The sequence below is a fragment of the Phascolarctos cinereus genome, unplaced genomic scaffold, assembly GCF_003287225.1.
Source record: "Phascolarctos cinereus isolate Bilbo 61053 unplaced genomic scaffold, phaCin_HiC Scaffold_5;HRSCAF=322, whole genome shotgun sequence".
NCBI classification, from domain to species: Eukaryota; Metazoa; Chordata; class Mammalia; order Diprotodontia; family Phascolarctidae; genus Phascolarctos; species Phascolarctos cinereus.
The window spans coordinates 75559283-75579495 of record NW_027555958.1 but is presented as its reverse complement, the minus strand read 5'-3'; the positions used below and the strand labels follow the sequence as shown (position 1 = coordinate 75579495).

At 36.9% G+C, this 20213-nt stretch overlaps 1 protein-coding gene across 1 annotated transcript in view; it reads right to left on the bottom strand.

Annotated features, from left to right (window-relative positions):
- The window catches only part of ALG14 (ALG14 UDP-N-acetylglucosaminyltransferase subunit), an 85963-nt gene extending 71153 nt beyond the window's left edge, over nt 1–14810 (bottom strand). Inside the window, exons 1-2 of the mRNA XM_078155528.1 lie at nt 14442–14810; nt 9176–9327 (exon numbers count right to left, since the gene is read on the bottom strand). Of these exons, the coding sequence (XP_078011654.1) occupies nt 9176–9327; nt 14442–14583 (294 nt within the window). The 5' untranslated portion in view covers nt 14584–14810. The remainder of the gene's footprint in view (nt 1–9175; nt 9328–14441) is intronic.
- Between the last annotated feature and the right edge of the window lie 5403 nt (nt 14811–20213).

Below are 20213 nucleotides of genomic sequence, written 5' to 3'. Positions count from 1 at the left end.
ACATCATTTAAATGTAGAATCTCCAACATAATTTGACAGTACACAATATACTCACTTGGGTCTGATAGTATTAATATAGGCATTCCCTCCTTACCTGCTAGAGTTCTCCTATTGAATTTCTAATAGGATCCAATGAAAATGTCAGGGGCCTTCCTTGCATTCTGATATTCCGAAATTATGAATTGAAGCAACCAGGCTATCAACTGGTTTTCTCTTGCTCTTGTCACATGACCAATCCATCTCTTTTTCAATCATACATTTTTCTCATGACATTCTTTACAACTCTTCTTAATTACGTACGTGTAATATTACAGCCTACTCACACTCACCACACACCTCTCCCATTACCATTTGGTAACCTACAATGTCATTTCTTCAAAGACTGTAGCACTCCATTACTTGCAGCTCCACAATATCAATGGAAGAATACTGGTATTAAAAATATGAGCCTTTAGTGCAGGAAGAAACTGGGGATCATTAAAAGAACTTTATAATTTTCCCAAAGGCAATCCTTTGGCAATGCTGGTCTGTCCTTATTCAACTCTGGGTCCAACTTATTTCCATTTATAATACTGGTCCAAGATGTGTATACTGATGGCCAAACCCTACAAGTTATCCATCCAACTATATCAGTCTGGATAATAGGCTTGGTGTTTTCTGCGTGAATAGTTGGGCCAAATTCTTTTGAATGATTAGTAATCTCATTTAGGAGTCTCTGCAGTGTTTGAGAGTTTGATGAAACCAAGACAATGTTAAGTGCCAACAGAAGCATATGATGACCTTTACCATTCATAGAGAATCCTTCTTTGACTTGAACCCTAGATTGCATCTCCTCCAAGACACTGTTGAACACCTTCAGCAAGCATAAATTCCCTGTTTTATGCCTTGTTTAATTTTAATTTTCAGAGAGCTGAATAAACTTATTTCAGCTGTCATATCTTTTAAGTAATCTGACATAATGCATATACATATGTGTGTGTGTGTGTATACATATATATATCTACATACACACATATGTATGTATATAAAAAAAGATATGTTCTACTATGGAATGTCATTTGCGAAAGCCTAATTTGACTGCCTGTAATATGGAGAAGGATGGTAGAATATTATGAGCAATACTGTCCCATAATACAATGACAAGTAGTAAAGATTTAAAGGTTTAAAGAAAGCTTGGCAAGATCTTACTAAGTAATGTCATCCCAAGAACATTTAAGGATGAAAACAAGAGCAAATGAAAGATGGAAAGGATCTACTAAGATTTTTATAACCAAGTCTTTTCACCATTAAGGAGAATAGAACCACCACATTTGAACCTTTACATCATAGATGTTCTAGATGTGCTTATAGAGGAAACTGAATTGCCTGAAGGAGTACAAGTATGGGAAAATAGGCTGGATTGAACTAAATATCTGAAGAGATCTGTGCTGGAGAAGTCACAATTTCAAGGGCACTGAAGAATCAATCCTCATGAGATTTGAAGGAAGGAAAGATACCAAAGACAGAAAAAAGTCTCCAACCCTATTATGGATAAATGAATGAAAAAGCATGTAACTATGCACTGTACTAAGTACTGAGTATAGAAATACAAAAGCAAGGTAATTAATTCCTGCTTACATCTTCCCCGGGGGGAAAGCACATATATGAGAAATGTGGAAAAGGAAGGGAGTCCCTAGGAGTTATGGCAACCATGGTGAGTTGATTCATAGGGTATTCAGTTGACACACTCTTTCCAGAAACAATAGAATTATGATAATATTGATTTTATTACTGAGGGGGGAGGGTGTTAGATAGCAGAGCTAATGGTAAGATGACTGGGTAAAGGTGAACAGCTAGAAAGGATATAAAATAGACTGGTCTGGTACTTTGCAGCTGGCTAGATATAATGGACCAGTTGAGTTTGTGCTTACTCATTCACTCACCAATCAGGGTGGAAGTTCCGAAGTTAAGGTGAATTAGTTCCCCCAAGGATAGGGGACATTGATTAGGTTTTTATTGTTTTTTTTTCCCCTGGTCACTCATATCCAGAGGTGCCATTCCAGCTCAGGGGGAAGGAAGCAGGGCTATTGTTACCAAAAAACTTCATTAGTATAATAATTGTTTTCTCCATTTTATTTATCATTGAAGAAAAAACACAGCAGTAAGTACTGTATTGGCTTCAGTAAGACCAAAGAGGTAATAATTAACATGGCTACTACACTTCAAAACTGAAGTCAACACAGTCATTACTACAGTGCAGTAATTTTTTATTTCAATTTTTTTTTTAAATTTTTAAGCAATTGGGGTTAAGTGACTTGCCCAGGCTCACACAGGTAGTAAGCGTCAAGTGTTTGGTCTGGGGCCGGATTTGAACGCAGGTCTTCCTGACGTCAGGGCTGGTGCTCTATCCACTACACCACCCAGCTGCCTCAGTAATTTTTTAAAAAGAAAAATCAGAGCAGGCTCAATAGTCCCCAAATCAAAATGACACATATAAAGTGTGCTGAATCGAACATACTGTAATCTTTCTCAAAATGGCAGATTCACTTAGTTATTATTTGAGAAACTGGGACTTCTGAAGGATTTATTTTCTGCAAAGAAATAACTATGAAAAAAAGAAATGGAATTGATAACAAAGTCTTTTCACCATTAAGGAAAGCAGAACTACCATATTTGAACTCTAACATCATAGATGCTCTAGATGTGCTTACAGAGGAAACTGAAACTGCTTGAAAGAGGATAAGTATGGGAAAAGCAGTTGGACTGAATCAATATACCATAATTTGACCAGCCATTTCCCAATTGATGGGTACCCCTTAACTTCTAGTTCTTTGCTACCAAAAAAAAAAAGCTACTTTGAATATTTCTGTATACAAAGGGCCTTTTTATCTTTGATCTTTTTGGGGTACAGGCTGAATAGCAGTAAAAAGTATTGGGGTAAAGAAAATGTACAGTTTAGTTAGGCATAGTTCCAAACTGATTTTTAGAATCGTGGTACCAAAATGATTCCATCAATAGTACATCAATGTACCTATTTTCTTGCAGCCACTCCAACATTTGTCATTTCCTTTTTTTTTTCTTTTTGGCCAATTTTGCCAATTTGAGAGGCATGAGGCTTTAATTTGTATTTCTTTTGTTATTAGTGCTTTGGAAAGTTTTTTTTAATTAGGCTACAGATAGCTCATTCCCTTGAGAACTGCCTGCTCATTTCTTTTGCCCATTTCCCAATTGAGGAATGGCTCTTATTCTTATAAATCTGAATAAGTTCATTAGAGATATATATATTGGAAATGAGACCTTGAACAGAAAAACTTGCTGCAAAGCTGCTTTCCCATCTAACTGTTCCTATAATAATCTTAGCTACATTAGACTGGTTAATGCAAAAACATCTTAATTTTATTAATAAATTGTCTATTTTATCTTGTATGATCCTCTTTATCTACTGTTTGATCGTGAACTCTTGCCCTATCCATAGATCTGAAAGATAATTTCTTTGTTTATGTAACATATTATATCTAGGCCATGTATTCATTTAGAGTTTACTTTGGCATATGGTATGAAGTATTGGTCCAAATTCAATTTCCACCAGACTGCTGTCCAGTTTTCCCAACAGTTTTTGTCAAATACTGGGTCCTCACCATAGTAGCCGGAGTCTTTGGATTTATCCAACACTAGTAGGTTGGTTTGCTTCAGTATGGAGTAGCCCTAATCTGTTCAACTGACTGACCTCTATTTTTCGATCACTATCAGACTGTTTTTGATGATTACTGCTTTGTAGTATAGTTTTAGGTCTGATATGTAGGCCTCCTTCTTTCTACTTTTTTTTCATTATTTCCCTTAAGATGCTTGACCTTTTGTTCCTCCAGATGAATTTTGTAATTTTTATCTCTAGTTCTACAAAGTATTCCTTTGGAAATCTGATTATTATGTCACTAAATAAGCAAATTAAGGCTGTTTTGCCATTTTTATTTATTGGTTTGCCCATGAGCAATTAATATTTCTCCAATTACATAGGTCTGTTTTTATTTCCACAAAGTATTTTGTAGTTGTATTCATATGATGCCTATGTCTCTTGTTCTATAGTTTTTGAATGGAATTTCCCTTTCTATCTCTTCCTGCTGAGTTTCATTGCCAATATGCAGAAATGCTGATGATTTATATGGATTTTATGTCCTGCAACTTTGTCAAAGTTGTAAGTCTTTACAAAAAATTTTTTTGTTGATGTTTTAGGGTTTTCCAAGAACACCATTATATTATCTGCCTAATGTGTTAATCTTGTTTTATTTGTCTATGCTTATTCTCTCAATTTCTTTTTCTTATCTTACTGCTATAGCTAGAATTTATAGTATTATATCAAACAGAAGTGTTAACAATGACTATTCATGTTTCATCCCTGATGTTACTGGAAATGACTCATTTATCCCCATTATATAAAATGCTGGCTTTTGGTTTTAAGTACATACTATTTACTATGTTAAATAAACTTATGTTTCTCTTGTTTTGAAGGCAACTAGGTGGTATAATGGATAGAGTTCTGGACCAGAAGTCAGGATAACCAGAGTTCTACTCAGGCTTCAGATACTCACTAGCTGTGTGACTTTAGGCAAATCACTTAAACTTTGTCTGAATCCATGTTCTCAGTTGTAAGATAAGAAAAATAATATTATCTACCTCCCAGGGTTGTTGTGAGGATAAAATGAGGTAATATTTATAAAGTACTCAGCAAAACTTAAAAGGCTATAGAAATGCTAGTTACTATTATCATAAATGGGTGTTGCATTTTATCCAAAGCCTTTTTCTGTATATAGTGACACAATCATACTATTTTTGCTGTTCTAGATAGTAATAACTTATTAATATGTTCAATTAGGTATTTTTCCTATTATCAAACCAGCCCTGCATTTCTGTATAAATCCAAACTGGTCACAGTCAAGATCTTTGTGATATATTGGTTTAGCCTCTTTGCTAATATTTTCTTTAAAACTGTAGCTTTTTTCCTCTATTTTGACTTTCCCTGGTTCAGGTATCCAATCATATCTGCATCATCAAAGGAATTTGGTGGGATCCCTTCTTTTCCTAACTTTGTAAACAGTTTATATAATATTTCTTCTCCATTTGATGTGAATTCTTTTTTAATTTCTGAAACTGGTAATTTGGTATTCCCCTTCTTTTTAGTCAAAGCTAACAGCTGATCTATTTTATTTTCCCCTGAAATAAAGCCTGCTCTTTATGGGGCTGAGTCCGAGGTCCCCTCTCCCAAAGTATAGCAACAGTTACTGGTCTTTGCACCTGGTGGTCAAGTCTTGAGTCTCAGTTCCCTCTTCCGGAATAAAGTGATCATTCAAGTAAAATGCTGAGTTTCACATCCCCCTACTGGGGTTCATGCTGACAGCAACCATACTGAGGTCATGCTGTTTCTCCAGTCTCTGAGCCAGGGGGAGAGAGGGCTGAGTCACATGGTCAAGGCCAAGTCTTGCAGAGGTCAGGACAGAAGGGCTCCAAGTGCTTCCTCCTATTTTGCCATGTTGGCCAATCCTTTCTGCTGAAATTGATCTATTCCTTTTGAAGCACCTCTTGCTACCATACCACCATGGACTGATTTCTTGGTCTATTCCACCTAACACCACACCCAACTAGAGCCCCAAGTCATTACAGGATCCAATTTTAAAATGAGTCTTTATAGAGAGAACTTTAACAAAGAGCAAACCCCTGAGGTGAAGACCTTCACTCGGGGTTCATGAATACTTCATCCTGTCCAACAGACAAGAACAGTGGGTACACTCAACTGGACCACAACAATGCGGGGAGGGAGGAAGGGAGAGTTATTTCAGTCCTTTTAGGAAGGCTTATTTTTTTCTCCAAAAGGCAAAAATATTTGTCTTTGATTTTTATTTTTAACTGAAGCAATCTGGCTTATATATAGCAGGGAAAGAATTTTAACCCTCCTCACCCCCAAAGGAAAAGATAGCTATGAATTATTGTTGGTAAAAGGACAACAGATTATTTATAGATATGTTTTGGCATATACTTTCCATGAATACACCAAAAAGGAATTGTGTGTTGCCTCAATATAACAATTTTTAAAACTCATATTTATATAGTTTTAAGATTTACAAACTATCTTCTTACAAACTTGTAAGTTTGGTAGTACAAGTATTATTATCTCCACATTTCAGATGTGTAAATTGGAGATTACATGTTTTGCCCACGGTCACGCAATTTGTAAATGTCAGAGCAAGACTCTTTCTAATATATCATGGTTTCATCTTTTCCCTAATCCATCATACATTGCCAGGTTATGTTGTAAAGAGATAGCAGAGTAGCCAACATAACATTCAATAGAGAAACACATCATAAGCATTTCAACTAAAAACCAGATCCAAAGCAAAGTATGCTCTTTCCTATTGGTTTCATTTGATATTATTAGAAATTCTAGCAATAAAACAAGACTGAAACGGGTTAATGCTGGAATTGAAAAAGTCAAAATATCATTATTTACACATGACATGGGACCATATCTAAAAAATCCAACCATCTCAATCAAAATGTTACCAGAGACAATGAATAAGTGGAAAATTATTGTAATGTGAAAAATAAAATTATTATTTTTAAAGCTCTTACTAAGTGGCATCATTAAAACGATCTGAGGCTGGGCAAAAAATAGAGAAGCAGATAAACAAAATAAAATAAACCAGACATCTAATCCAATGTATATAAAAGTTAACTGTTTAAGAAAACTTTAGAAACATTTTTTTATTAAACTGAGGAACGGATTAATTACTTAACAGAAACAAAAAAATGGAATGAAATCTTTCTCTCTACCATGGAAGAGATTTTTTTCAATTTAACAAATGGAAGGAATTATTGGAGACAAAAAAAATATGCCTGTCTACGTCAATTTTATACCAAAAAAAACATACTGAGAAAAATTTTGGCAATAATTTATTTCATTTAGTAATCTTTTTGTAATGTTTTAGGAGCTGGAAGTATAAGACCCTCTTCATCCTTCAGCTGCTTCTCTCTCGGCCAATTAATATTCTTGTCTACTTTCTCTTCCACATAAATTTCATTTGATCTTGTATTATTCTATATAGAAGCCCCTTAATATACTGATTTCATTAATATGGGGAACTTCCAGATGATACTAATACAGCTCAGCACCTTGTCTGCAATTTAGTCTTCAAGAGTTGCCTAGAAAACACTGAGAAATGAAGTGACTTTCTCTGGGTCCAACAGCTAGTATTGCGTTAGAAGGCAGACTTGAACCCAGGTCTTCTGACTTTGGGGCCAGCTGTCTATTTGCTATGTCAATCTGGTCTTAGATGGCAAATATGACAAAAACTAACCCCTAAAATATAAAAGGAAGTACTACTAAGTCACCAGTACTACTACTGGTAAGTCCTAACCTACAATGGATAAATGGGCTAGGAATACAAACAGCCAATTTTAAAAAGAGAAGCACAGATTATTATGTACTTGAAAAGATATTAAAGTTCACTAACAAAGAAATGCAAATTAAAACAATTTGAGGATAACCCCAAAACCATTAAATTAGTAAAAGTGATTAAAAGCAACAAAACTCAGTGCTGGTGCAACACGGTGTTATACACACTTGTTCATTCCTCATGGCACTGCACACTTGTAGAGTACTTTCAGGGAGCAATCTGCCACAATATAGAGTCAACAATAAAGTGATGATCATATCTTTATGATCCAATAATTCCATTGCCGGGAATATATCCTAGCAATGCTACCAAAGACCAAAAAAAAAAAAGGTCTATTTGTTCAAAGATTTTCATAGCAACATTTTATGTAATTAAAAAAAAGGGGGTGGGGTGGCAAGTGGTCTAACTGTGTGTAACTCCAGGAGAAGAGTTAAAGCAGTGGTGGGGAACCTGCGGCCTTAATGCCACATGTGGCCTTCTAAATCCTTAGGTGCGGCCTTTTGACTGAATCCATACTTTACAGAACAAATTTTGTTCTAATCTGTTCCGTAAAATTTGGATTCAGTCAAAAGGCCACATTTAAGGCTACATGTGGCCTTAAGGCTGCAGGTTCTCTACTCCTGGGTTAAAGTAAAAAAATCAGATCCAGCAAGATGGATATCACGATAACGACCACCAGATAAAGAAGAGGAAAGGAGGATAAATATACCAAGAACTACAATGGTACTTGGAAGGAGAGGCTGGAGAGGTGTAGTGGTCACTTATTTTGGATGAGGCCTGTGATTTCATGAGTCTAGGAAAACAAAAGGTCACCTGCCACTGGGAGGCTTAGAGAACTGTCCAGGGTCCTGAGCAGTGCAGGGACATGCCCCAGGATGTGGCAGATGCCACTACCCATGCTGCCTTTCATAATAACTGATCATTATAACGTGATGGCACTAATATAACGAGAAGATTTATTAACAGAAATTCATTTAAGTGTATGCTAAGTGGGTGTGGGTTGTATTGATGTTCAATATTCAGTTTTCAGAAGGCAGTTCTGGAGTCAGATCTGGATTTCTACCCGGATTCTGCCACTGTGCCCTGAATGACCTTGGGCAAGACATTCATAACCTCTGGGCCTCACTTTCTTAAGTTGTAAAAAAGTGCTATATTACATGACTTCTGAGGTCCTTTTCAACTCTAAATCTATGATCCTATGGAATAATTTAATTTAAAATTGGTAGCATAGCATACATAACATACATAAATGAATATACACAAAAGAATTTCAAGGCAGATATAAATATAATTTGGAACATAACAGAAGAATTAGTTAGAAAACAACCCAAAATTACAAAAATTCAACAAGGAATTTAAATGAAGAGCTAAGTAAACTCATATGTACATTTCCATGACACTACAGTCAACATAAACCCTAAGTTCCAGGGCATAAATAAATAAAATAACTTAATTTAAAATAGTCAATATTTAAGATATTAAATCAACTATTAATATTTAATATTTAGATATTTCTAGACAGGTAGAAAACTTTTTTCACTTAAAGTTTCCTTTATTTACTTTAATGAAATGTTTATAAGACTAAAAAAACAATTCTGGAGTTACATTTTTGCTAAGTTCCTTTTCTAAGGTTAAATGAGGTAAAAATTGAATTTCAATAATAATCATAATTACCCCTATCTTGGCATTTGATAAATTGCATTTTAACCCCATAAGAACTTATATATAGCTTAGAAAAGTGACTAACTTACCAAGGATTCAGAGTCTCTCTCAGCTCTCTTCTCTTCAAACAAACGGATTTTAACAGCACTCATCTTGTCGGTATCAGCAAGGACATAATGTCTTGGATTATAGTGTTTGGACAAGCTACCAAGCAGTCTCAGAATTTCTGTGGTGTGCCCGCCTGAAAATAATATTGAAGATCATATAGATTAAGAAATATACAATGTAAATCAACAATTAACAAGTAGCAGGCCTATTCGTCCACCTGATTTTACAGTAAATATTTAAATAGAGGACTACAGTTCCTCTCCAAGAAACAAGTAAGGAATGGAGAGATTAATCTCTGCCTTCATGGACCATCCAATCAGAGTAGCAGCATCTTCAAGACACCTGGTCCTATTTCTGGCCCAGAACCTGTAGCAACCATACAGAGAAGCAATTCCTGTGGAGAAAGGAGCCAGCCACCCCCAACTTCCATCTACTGAGTGAAGGGGAAGGAAGTTCTTCCCAGAATAATGTTTTAAATAACTAATGGAAATGCTAACTTTCAGGTACAGATGAGTGAAAATAAAAATGTCATTACCCCTCACTGCTTTCCCCCCACCTTCTGCCATACACACATTTATGGACACTCTGAAATCTACCCACTGAACCAAGGTTAAGAACCCCTGATGTAGAGGGACATTTAGAGGTACACTCTCTGTCTCTCTATCTTGCTCTGTGAGTGTGTATGTGTCTCTTTGTCTCTGTATCACTGTGTGTGTATGTGTGTGTGTGTGTGTGTGTGTATGTCTGTGTGTGAGACAGTAAGCCACAAAAATGTATTAATATCAAGAAAGGCTATTCGTCTTCTCTTTGGTTTAGTTAGAAGAGATCCTATGACTCCTTTTTATCCCTCCAAATGCTGCAGGTGGTACAGTGAATAGTGCACTGGGTCTGGAGTCAAGAAGAACTGAGTTCAAATTCTGCCTCAGATGCTCTAGCTATGTGGCCCATGGTACCTCACTTAAGTTCTGTTTGTCTCAATTACCTCAAATGAAAAATGGAAGTAGCACTTACTAACCAGGGTCATTGTGAAGATCAAATGAGATGATATTTGTAAAGTGCTTTGTACACTGCCCAGCAAACAGCAGGTGCTTAATAAACACTCATTTCCTTTCTTCCTATACAGAGTCTTGTTTTATGACTGATTAAAGCATTTAAATAAAAGTTTACATTTTCAGGATTTAGTAGCCACAAATTCTATTGCCATGTAGAAAGCTATCTTGAGAGTTAGGTTAATCCTCCAAAACTTTATCACCACAACACCTAAAAAAACCCTTAAACAGACATATAGCAAGATCCCGATCAATGTGAATAAATAATGAAATCTCATGAAGTGGTTGAATTATTCAAAATTTGTACTGCATGTTTCTACAGGGCTGGAACCAATGACCACATTTTACACAATTACAACTTCAAGTAGTGTGAATTCAAATACATATGACCACTTGAGGGGATTCATTATTTGCACTAATCAAGACCCAGATGTAACAATTCGATTTTCCTTTATTCCTCTAACCCCAGATTTTGCAGACCCAAGTCTCACAGAGCCAACTGTCTCTGTTCACCTAAGTTATTAGTCACCTTTCAGTTTTTCTGGATGACTATTTACCTACATAATGCTCTGTATCTACCTACATTGGACTTTCCATGTTAAGAGTAGACAAGGTCCATGTGTTTTGTTATTCTACTTTTCTTTTTAAAGTTTTGTCTTTTTTTTTTTTGATGGGCATAAAAAATTTCCCAATATCTCTCCCCAGCATCCATCACAGAGAAAAACAATTAAGTGACTAACAAAATGGCTATGCACAATAATGTATACAACATTCCACACTTGTCAAGTTAAAACAACAAGCATTACACTTCTAACCTGTATTGAGTTGCTTGCCTTCTCAATGAGGGTGGGTGGGGAGAGAGGAAGGGAGAAAATTTGGAACCCAGAGATTTAAAAACAAAAGTTAAAAGAAAATAAAAAACAAAAAAACCAAACTAACAACAAGCATTTTTTAAGCACCTACTATATACTAAGCACTGTGCTAAATGCTGGGGATTCAAAGACAAAAAGCAATCCCTGCTCTCAAGGACCTCACAGTCTAACAAGGGAAACAACACGCAAACAACTATGTACAAACAATCTATTAGTGAATAATTGGGGGTAGTATCAGAGGGAAGGCAGTAAGATTAAAGAGGGCTGGGAAAGGGTTCTCATAGAAGGTAAGACTTTAGTTGAGACCTGAAGGAAGCCAGGAGGCAGAGATGAGTCAGGACAGAATTCCAGGTAGAGGAGATAGTGAAAATGCCCAGGAGTTAGGGATTGAGTATTTTGTTCAAGGAACAGCAAAAGGCTACTGTCACTGCATCCAGTGTTACTGCAGGAGCAAGGTGTAAGAAGATAGGAAAGGCCCAGGTTGCGAAAAGCCAAACAGAAGATTTTATATTTGATCTTGGAAGCAACAGGAGTAGAAAGAATAGGACAGTGCACTCAACATAGCTGAACTTCAGAAAGATCAATCTGATATCTGATTGGAAGAGGGGAGTGACAAGAGGCAGAGAAACCAAACAGCAGCATGAGGTGATGAGGGCCCGAGCCAGGGTGGAGGAGTGTTGGATGATACACACAATATTCCACATCTGTAGTCCCCACACCTTTCTACCAAGAGGGGAAAAAAAATGTGTTCCAACACCTGTCTGCCGGAAGCAAGGCTGCTCACTGCATTTAATTGCAATGCTGGTGCCTAGAGGTGTTGCTGCTCTTTATCTTATTATAGTCATTGTGCAACCATTTCTATTTCCGCTTATTTCATTTCGCATCAGTTCATACAAATCTTCCCAAGTTTCTATGAATTCCTCATATCTGTAATTTCTTACAGCACAGCACAGCACAGCACTCCACGACATTCACATAGCACAAACTATTTAGCTGTTTCCCAATTGATAGGAACCCTTTTGTTCCCCATTTTTTAATACTACAAAAAGTAGTGGGACTTTTCTTTCTTTAATTTTCTTTAGGTATAAGCATAGTAGTGGAACCTCTGGGTCAGAGGATACGGACAGCTTACTCACTTTTCCAGTATAAATCCAAATTATTTTCCAGAATACACAGACCAATTGATTCACAGCTCTACCAAGAGTGTATTAGTTAATGTGTCTGTTTTCCCACAGCCTTTCCAATTCCTTTCATCTTAACAAGATATTATGAGCTTAATAAATGCCTCTTAGATTGGATTTATTGTAAATATTTACAATTTAGCTTTATTTCAACCTAAATATAAGAATACTATCGTGAACATCAATGGAGAGGATGTGAAAGTGATTTGCAAATCTTAAAGTGCTATATAAGTATATGTAAATATGAATGTATATACATGTATAAATATAAATGTATGTATATACACACAAATATATGTGTATGTGCATATAAATAGACATATGAATATATACAGTATGAGCAAATATTTAAATATAAATAATATAAATGTGTAGGTATACAAATATAAATATGAATGCATAGGTATATTTTGTTATGTCATTTTTCAGGCAGGGCCAACCCCATTAAGGGTTTTCTTGGCAGAGATACTGGAGTAGTTTGCCATTTCCTTCTCCAGCTCATTTTACAGATGAGGAACTGAGGCAAACAGGGTTAAGTGACTCATCCAGGGTCATAACTAGGAAGTTCCTGAGGCCAGATTTGAATTCACAAATATAGAGGGGTGTGTGTGTGTGTGTGTGTGTGTGTGTGTGTGTGTGTGTGTGTAAATGCACAGGCATATAAATAAAAAACATATAGAGATACAAATAAATACAAATGTATAGGGATATAAATCTAAATAAAAATGCATAAAGATATAAATAAATATTAATGCATAGGCATAGGAATATATAAATACAAATGTATAGGCATATATCACATATATCAATAAAATGTATAGGCCATATAAATGAACATATTGATATAAACATAAACGTGTGGTATATAAATGTATAGGTTTACAAACATACAAAATGTAAATACAAACATATATGAACAAAAATATATAAATACATATACAAAATATATACAAATAAATATGTACATGCAAAACTATAAATAAATGACTTAAAAATGTCTCTCCAGGTAAGCTCCTTCAGAACTGGGATTGTTATCTTTGGGCCTCCAGTACCTAGTACAGATGGCACATACTGGGCACTTAATAAACGGTTGTAGATTCATCCTATATTTGCATTTGTATGTATGTGTATGCACACACTAATGCCTAGTGGGGGACCCTGAATGTCAGTAACTTGTGGGATTATGAGACTTTCTATCCAACTCCCAGATCAGAACTTTGCCTCACTACTTCATGCTAGAATTGTGTATGTGTGTCTATATACACAGGTATTTATTTCCACATTTATGTACATATACATACATATTTGTATACATTTATATAGCTATACATTTCTAAAGAGAGCCACTGAGGCTGCCCATCTCCTAAGACAGGGAGTCTGGTTCAGTGGCAAGTTTCTCTATTTGTAGTCATAAGACCTAGGTCTGAACCCTGGCTCTGCTACTTACTAGAGCACGTCATAACCTCTCAAGGCCTCAGTTTCCTCATATGTAAAAAAAAAGGCCAGGTCCCTCCCAGCTCGAAATTTGCGGTCCTAAGCCAAGTCACAGGCAAGGAGGTGACCAGAATGGGGGGAGGAAAACTCACATGGAGGAAATCACAGAGGAGTCCACGAGAGGCTTCTAAGTTCTAGTTCCCTGTTTGTCTGAGGGTTTTCTTGAATTCAATTAAGAGGCATCCAGAAAGTTTCAACATAGAGCTAGGGGGGTACAGTGGACCGAGGGCAGGACTTTAGACCTGGGAAAACTAGAGTTCAAATCCTAACTGTGCCACCCTGGTCCATTCACTTAATTTCTCTGCGTCTCAACTTCCTCATCTGTAAAACGAGAGCGAGGGCATCACTTTTCTATTTGATGCTTTAAAATCGATTATCTTATTCATTCGGATCATTAACATCACTGAGCCCCAAATCTGCAGTTAAATAAATGTAGATTCAGTACATTTTCAGTACATCCAGGCCAGTAATTCACAAAAACCACATAGACCAACACGCAATGCTTCAAGCAAAGCAGAAAACGAAAGTAAGGGGGGGGTGGGGGGGGGCGAAAGATGAGAAACCGCGTTGTCTTTTGGGTCTTGTAGTCCTGAGGGAAACCACGGCGGGGAGATGTCATGTGACCGGTGAAACTACGACCTCAATCTACTCACCGGACCCCCGCCACCACCAGCACGCTGACGGACACAGTCTGTAGCCCCTGTTTTCGGGAGCATAGCACCAGCCACAGCCGCAGCAGTACGAGAGCAGCAACCACACCCCCCACAGCGATCAGGCAGAGGAAGAAATTCATACTAGCCGAGAGGGTCCATGATCGCCGCTACCAGGAAGGGAAGTCCGCCGTAGAAGTTCGAAAACTACGGGAGCCGAGGAAGCTCTAAATGTCTCTCAGCCCTGTCGCTTTCCGTCGCGTTCTCGGCTGCCTGGACGCCGATTTGCTCGAGAGGTGGCGCTCGGGTCTAAGGAGGGCGGAGAATGATGGGAGGTCGTAGTCGTCGTTTCATTTACCGCGCAGCTGTTGGCCGGGGGGCGGGACTTCCGACTGCAGGAAACGCTAAAGTGCGAGCCGGGCTACCTGTGCAGTCTCCGCCTCCAGGAATGGGCTCCTCGGTTTAGAGCCCCTACCTCCTGCCCCAGGCGGGCGGTGCGCCCCGCCCCTCTACCCTTAATGCCGCGTCCATGTTGTGTCCGCTAGGGCCTGGGATGTCCTTCTGTTCCTTTCGTAGTAATTGGTCCCAGCCCTCCAGGACTAAATCCAAGCTGCTGCTTTTAACACGCGGGGTTCAGTGGCTGGCCCAGGTAATTAGCTCCAGGGCGGGGATGATCCTGTCCTCCTGAGCTCCATATGCTGGGCTCTCATCTCTTGGTGCAGTCGTGGATATCCCACCTACCTTTCTTCAAAACTGACCTGCCCGTGCATGTGATCAAAGAAGGTGGATATCTCCAATTGATCAATGCTCTAAGGATACGAACAGGCAGTTTTCAGAAGAAGAAATCGAAGCTGTCAATAGTCACATGAAAAAATGCTCTAGATCTCTAGAGAAATGCAAATTAAAACAACTTGGAGGTGTCACCTATCAGAGTGGCTAACATGACAGAAAAGGAAGATGACATGCTGGGGGAGATGTGAGAAAATTGGGACACTAACGCATTGTTAGTAGAGTTGTGAACTCACCCAGCCATTCTGGAAAAGCAGTTTGGAACTAAGGGCTGTAAGCTGAGCATACCCTTTGACCCAGAAATACCACTACTAGGTCTTTATCCCAAGGAGATCAAAGGAAAAGGACTCATATATACAAAAATATTTACAGCAGCTTTTTTTATGGTGGCTTAAGAATTGGAAGTTGAGGGCATGCTTACCAATTGGGGAATGGCTAATATAATTGTTACACAGTAAGGAATGACCAAAAGGATGGCTTGAGAAAAGAGTGAGAAGACTCAATATGAGCTGATGCGAAGTGAAGTGAGTAGAACCAGAAGAATGTTTATATGCAGTAACAATATTGTAATGATGATCAACTTTGAAAGGTTTGGCTACTCTGATCAATGCAATGACCCAAGGCAATTCCAAAGGACCCTTGTTGAAAAATGCTGTCCCTCTCTAGAGAAAAAACTGATGGATACTGAGTAGAGATTGAAGCATATTTTTCATTTATTTTTCTTGCTTTCTCCGACACAAAGTGGTTAATGTGGAAATGTTTTGCCTGACTTTGTATGTATACTGTGTATGTATTTCTTGCTTTCTCAATGGGTGGAAGAGAGAGAGGGAGAGAATTTGGAACTAAAAATAAAAAAAACTAAAATAATTTTTTAAAAGGTGTTTACATGTTAAAAATGTACAACCAGAGCAGCTGAAAGAAAATGCTAATTAAAACAGCTCTGAGATACCCTTTGAACATCTATTAAAATGGCAAAAACAAAATTAAAAAATCCTCTATTGTGGGGAGGATTTGCTGTGTGGAAACAGATACATTGCTGCAAATTGATTAAATTCAAATCAACAAAACCTTTCAGCCATCTCAACTGAAAACAATTAATGGATTTAATAAATAAGTTCAGCAGAGTCTAGGTTATCAGATTAATCTGCAAAAAGACTACATTCTTATTTGCTAATATAAAGATTAAAAAAGTTTTTTTAAAAAAGCAAACCCTATTTACAGTATCAAGGAAACCCAAATTAACTATCAAAATAAGAGAAGACTTAAATAACTGGTGGGTCAGTGTTCATGGTTTGGTAGGATTAATAGAATAAAAATTATATTCCCCAAATGAATTTATATATATATGTATATATATATATATATATATATATTCTGCACTAACAATCAAAATAGTATGAAACTAGCTTCCTCATAGAGCTAGATAATTATATGAAATTTATGTGGACAAACAAAAGGGCAAGAATATTAAGTTGATTCTTTCATTTTTGTCTTTAAATCCCCATAGTGTAGCACAGTGTTAGGCACTTCTTAATTGTTGAATTTCATAGGATCATAGATTTAGAACTCGAAGGGACCTTAGAGATTATCCAGCCCAACCCTTTAATTTTATAGATTAGGAAACTGAGACCCAGAGTGGGTAAGTGACTTCTCCAAAGTTACATAGTCAATGGTTGAGTTGGGATTTAAACCCAGGTCCTCTGATTCCTATACTTCCAGACAGTTGTATCAATTCGGGGATCTCACCAACACAGACTGAGGAAATTTTATGAAACCTGTGTGACAGACTGCCCCTTTCTAGCCTTTGAAATTATTTTGTCCCTAGTCTCACTTTGTATCTTGAGAATTGTTTATACAACCTAAGTGTTTCAGTAGGGGACAACCTTAAAAATGAAATTCTGAAGACAAAAAGAATTCTGAAAAAAACGCAATTTGAATGAGAAGAAAAAGGAAGAGTCAGCAGTCAAAGGAAGGCACTGGCTTATAACTAAACTAACGTGGAAGCACAGGGAACTTTCCAATCAACTCAAGTTTGAGAAACACTTGTAAGACAAGCAAGCAACAAGAACAATTAAAAACACTCATCCAGTGTTTGGCAAACTTCAGAATATAAATTACTGAGGGGTGAGTAAGAAAAATTGCTGGGAAAACTAGAAAGCACTTTGGCAGAAATTAGGTTTGGTTTAAAATCTTACACCATATACTATAATAAGCTCAAAGTAGATAGTCAACCTGAATACAAAATGTTATACTGCTTAAAAAGTAGAAAAGATCAGTGACCTTTCACTACTCTGGCTAGAGGCAGAATTTTTAATGAAATGGATGGAGGAAATCATAAAAGATAAAATAAGCAATTTAGACCACATAAAATCTAAAAGCTTGTGTAAATTAAATCACTAAGATATAATTAGAAGAGAAATAATGAGTAGGAAAAAAATCCCATCGAATGTCCATAAAAGTTTAATATCCAAAATAAAGAGGTAATTGTCACAAATATATGACACCAATAGTCATAAAACTATTCCCCAGTGAATCACTGGTCATAGGATATGAACAGTTTTCAAAAGAATTGCTATAAACTATAAATGACCACATGAAAACATACTCCATGTCCCAAGTGTGAAAGGAATGCAAATTAAAACAATGATGAGATTTTACCTTAGACCATGCAAACTGAGCATGATAACAAAAGATGAGGAGTTAGTGTTGAAGAAGCTGTGGGAAAGCAGGCAGAAGATGAAATGAAAGAGGTATTGTACTCCCAGACTTTACAAAGTAGTTACCACCGAAATTATATAGCACTGGTTGAATGGTCAAGTTCAAAGAGTAGTTACTGATGGATTAATACCACTTTGGCAGGATATCTCCAGAGGAGTGTTTCAGGGCTCTGAACTTGGCCCTATACCATTTAACTTTTTAGTCCAAAGTAGAACGCTTATCAAATTTTAAAACGACACAAAGTTGAGAAGAATATTGTATGACAAAGTCAGGATCCCAAAAGATCTCAGTGCCTGGCACATAGTAAATACTTAACAAATGCTGGTTGATTGACTGATCAATCTCAATAGGCTATATCATTGGGCAGAACTTGATGAAATGAAATTTAATACAAATCAATGTAAAATTGTATATCTAGGTTCAAAAAATCAATTTCACAAGTTCAAGATGAGGAAGGCACAGTGAGATGGCAGTTCATCTGAAAAAGATCTGTATGTTCTAGTGGACTCCAAGCATAATATGAATGAACAGTGTGTTCTGGCAGCCAAGAAAGCAAATGCAATCTTAGGCTGTACTGAGAGACATAACAATGGAACAAAGAAGTGATGGCCCTACTGGATTCTGCCTTCATGGGACCAGATCTGGGCACTGTATTTTTCGGAAAGATATTAATAATCTGGAGATCATCTGAAAGAGGGGAGCCAGAACAATTAAGGGCCTTGAGTTCATGCCACATGAGAATCAGTTGAAGGAACAGAAGATGTTTAGCCTCAAAAAGAGAAGACTGAGTAGGGAAAAGGAGGACATGATAGCTGTCATCAAGAATTTGAAGGGCTACATAACCTTGAAGAGGCATGAGACCTGTTCTCTTCAGCACCAAAGAGTAGAACTGGAGGCAGTAGGGGGAATTTGGGAGGAGGCAAGTTTAGACTGCTCTCAGGAGAAATTTCCCAACAATTAGAAGTATCCAAAATTGGAGTGGGCTGCCTTTGGGAGCTGGGGTTTTCCCTCACTGGAGGTCTTCAAGAAAAGGCTAGATGACTACTTGTAGAAAGGATTCTTTTTCAGATATAAGTCAGACAAGATGACTACTAAAATTCTTTTCAATTTTGACATTCTGAAATTCTGTGAAACAATGCTTACCAAGAACTTCCCTTTTTTCACTCACCCTTTCTAATTTTCAGATCTTCTTAGTCTTGATATCCTTCTCAATCCATCTTTATATTCCACCTATTCCAAAGGCTAGATATTTCCCTTCGTTCTCTGTCAATCTCCAGTGGAGTAGAGCTTCTCAGCCATGATTTACTTCCTTGGTAGCCTTTTAACATTTTTTTTAAAATTTTTCATTTGTGGAATAAAACAGGCATTGTCACAACATGGTACAAAGAAAAAAAAGATGATTGCACATGAAACTGCAAATCTATTATGCACTTGCTATTTATTCCTTTCAAACATAGAACAAAATTATCATAGAAATTTCTTTTTTTTTCTTTCTCTGCCCCCCATCCCAAGGTAGCTACCATTAGACACAAATAAGTAAATATATATAAAATTATTCTAGACGTACTTCTATTTATCAGTTCTTTCTTTAGATGCAGCTAGTGTCTTTCTTCATATGTCTTTACAGTTAATTTGGGTATTTGTAATAGACAAAATAACTTATTGGACCTGTAGAAGGGAGGCTAAGTGGTTAATCAAATCTGTATTATTATTGTTGTTGTTATTGTTATCATTATTTATCATCTATTATAACTATAAGTGCTAGCTCTATCTTGGGAGATACCCACCCTGAGTAGAAGAAATTTTTGTATTAAGTGTAGTTTATTATAAGCCTTTCAGCTTACACATTGATTTAATAGTTTTCTTTGAAGCATAGCTATGAGAACTGTGAGAAGCAAAGCATGAACTTTGAAGCATATTTATGAGGCTTTGCAGCCTCATAAATTTGCTTGTCAAAAGTGCAATAGTTTTTTGGTACTTTTTCTTTTAGTTTTTGCAAAAGATTCTTACCCCTTCTCTAAGATCATGGTAGTTCCTGTCAAACTTATTCTTGCATTATTAGTGCAAGCTGAGCAGACTGTTCATTCTAAAATAGCCACTCTCTCCCAATGTCACTAACCATAAGCCATCCTTAGATTAATTTTAGGAGTCAGTCCCTAGACAGCAGGTGCTTAAGGCTGTTGAGGGTCAGAAACCAATCACAAGCACAAAAGGGCTGTTCAAGAGCTAGCTTGTGTTGTCTGGCCAATTAGCACACAGAAAAAGC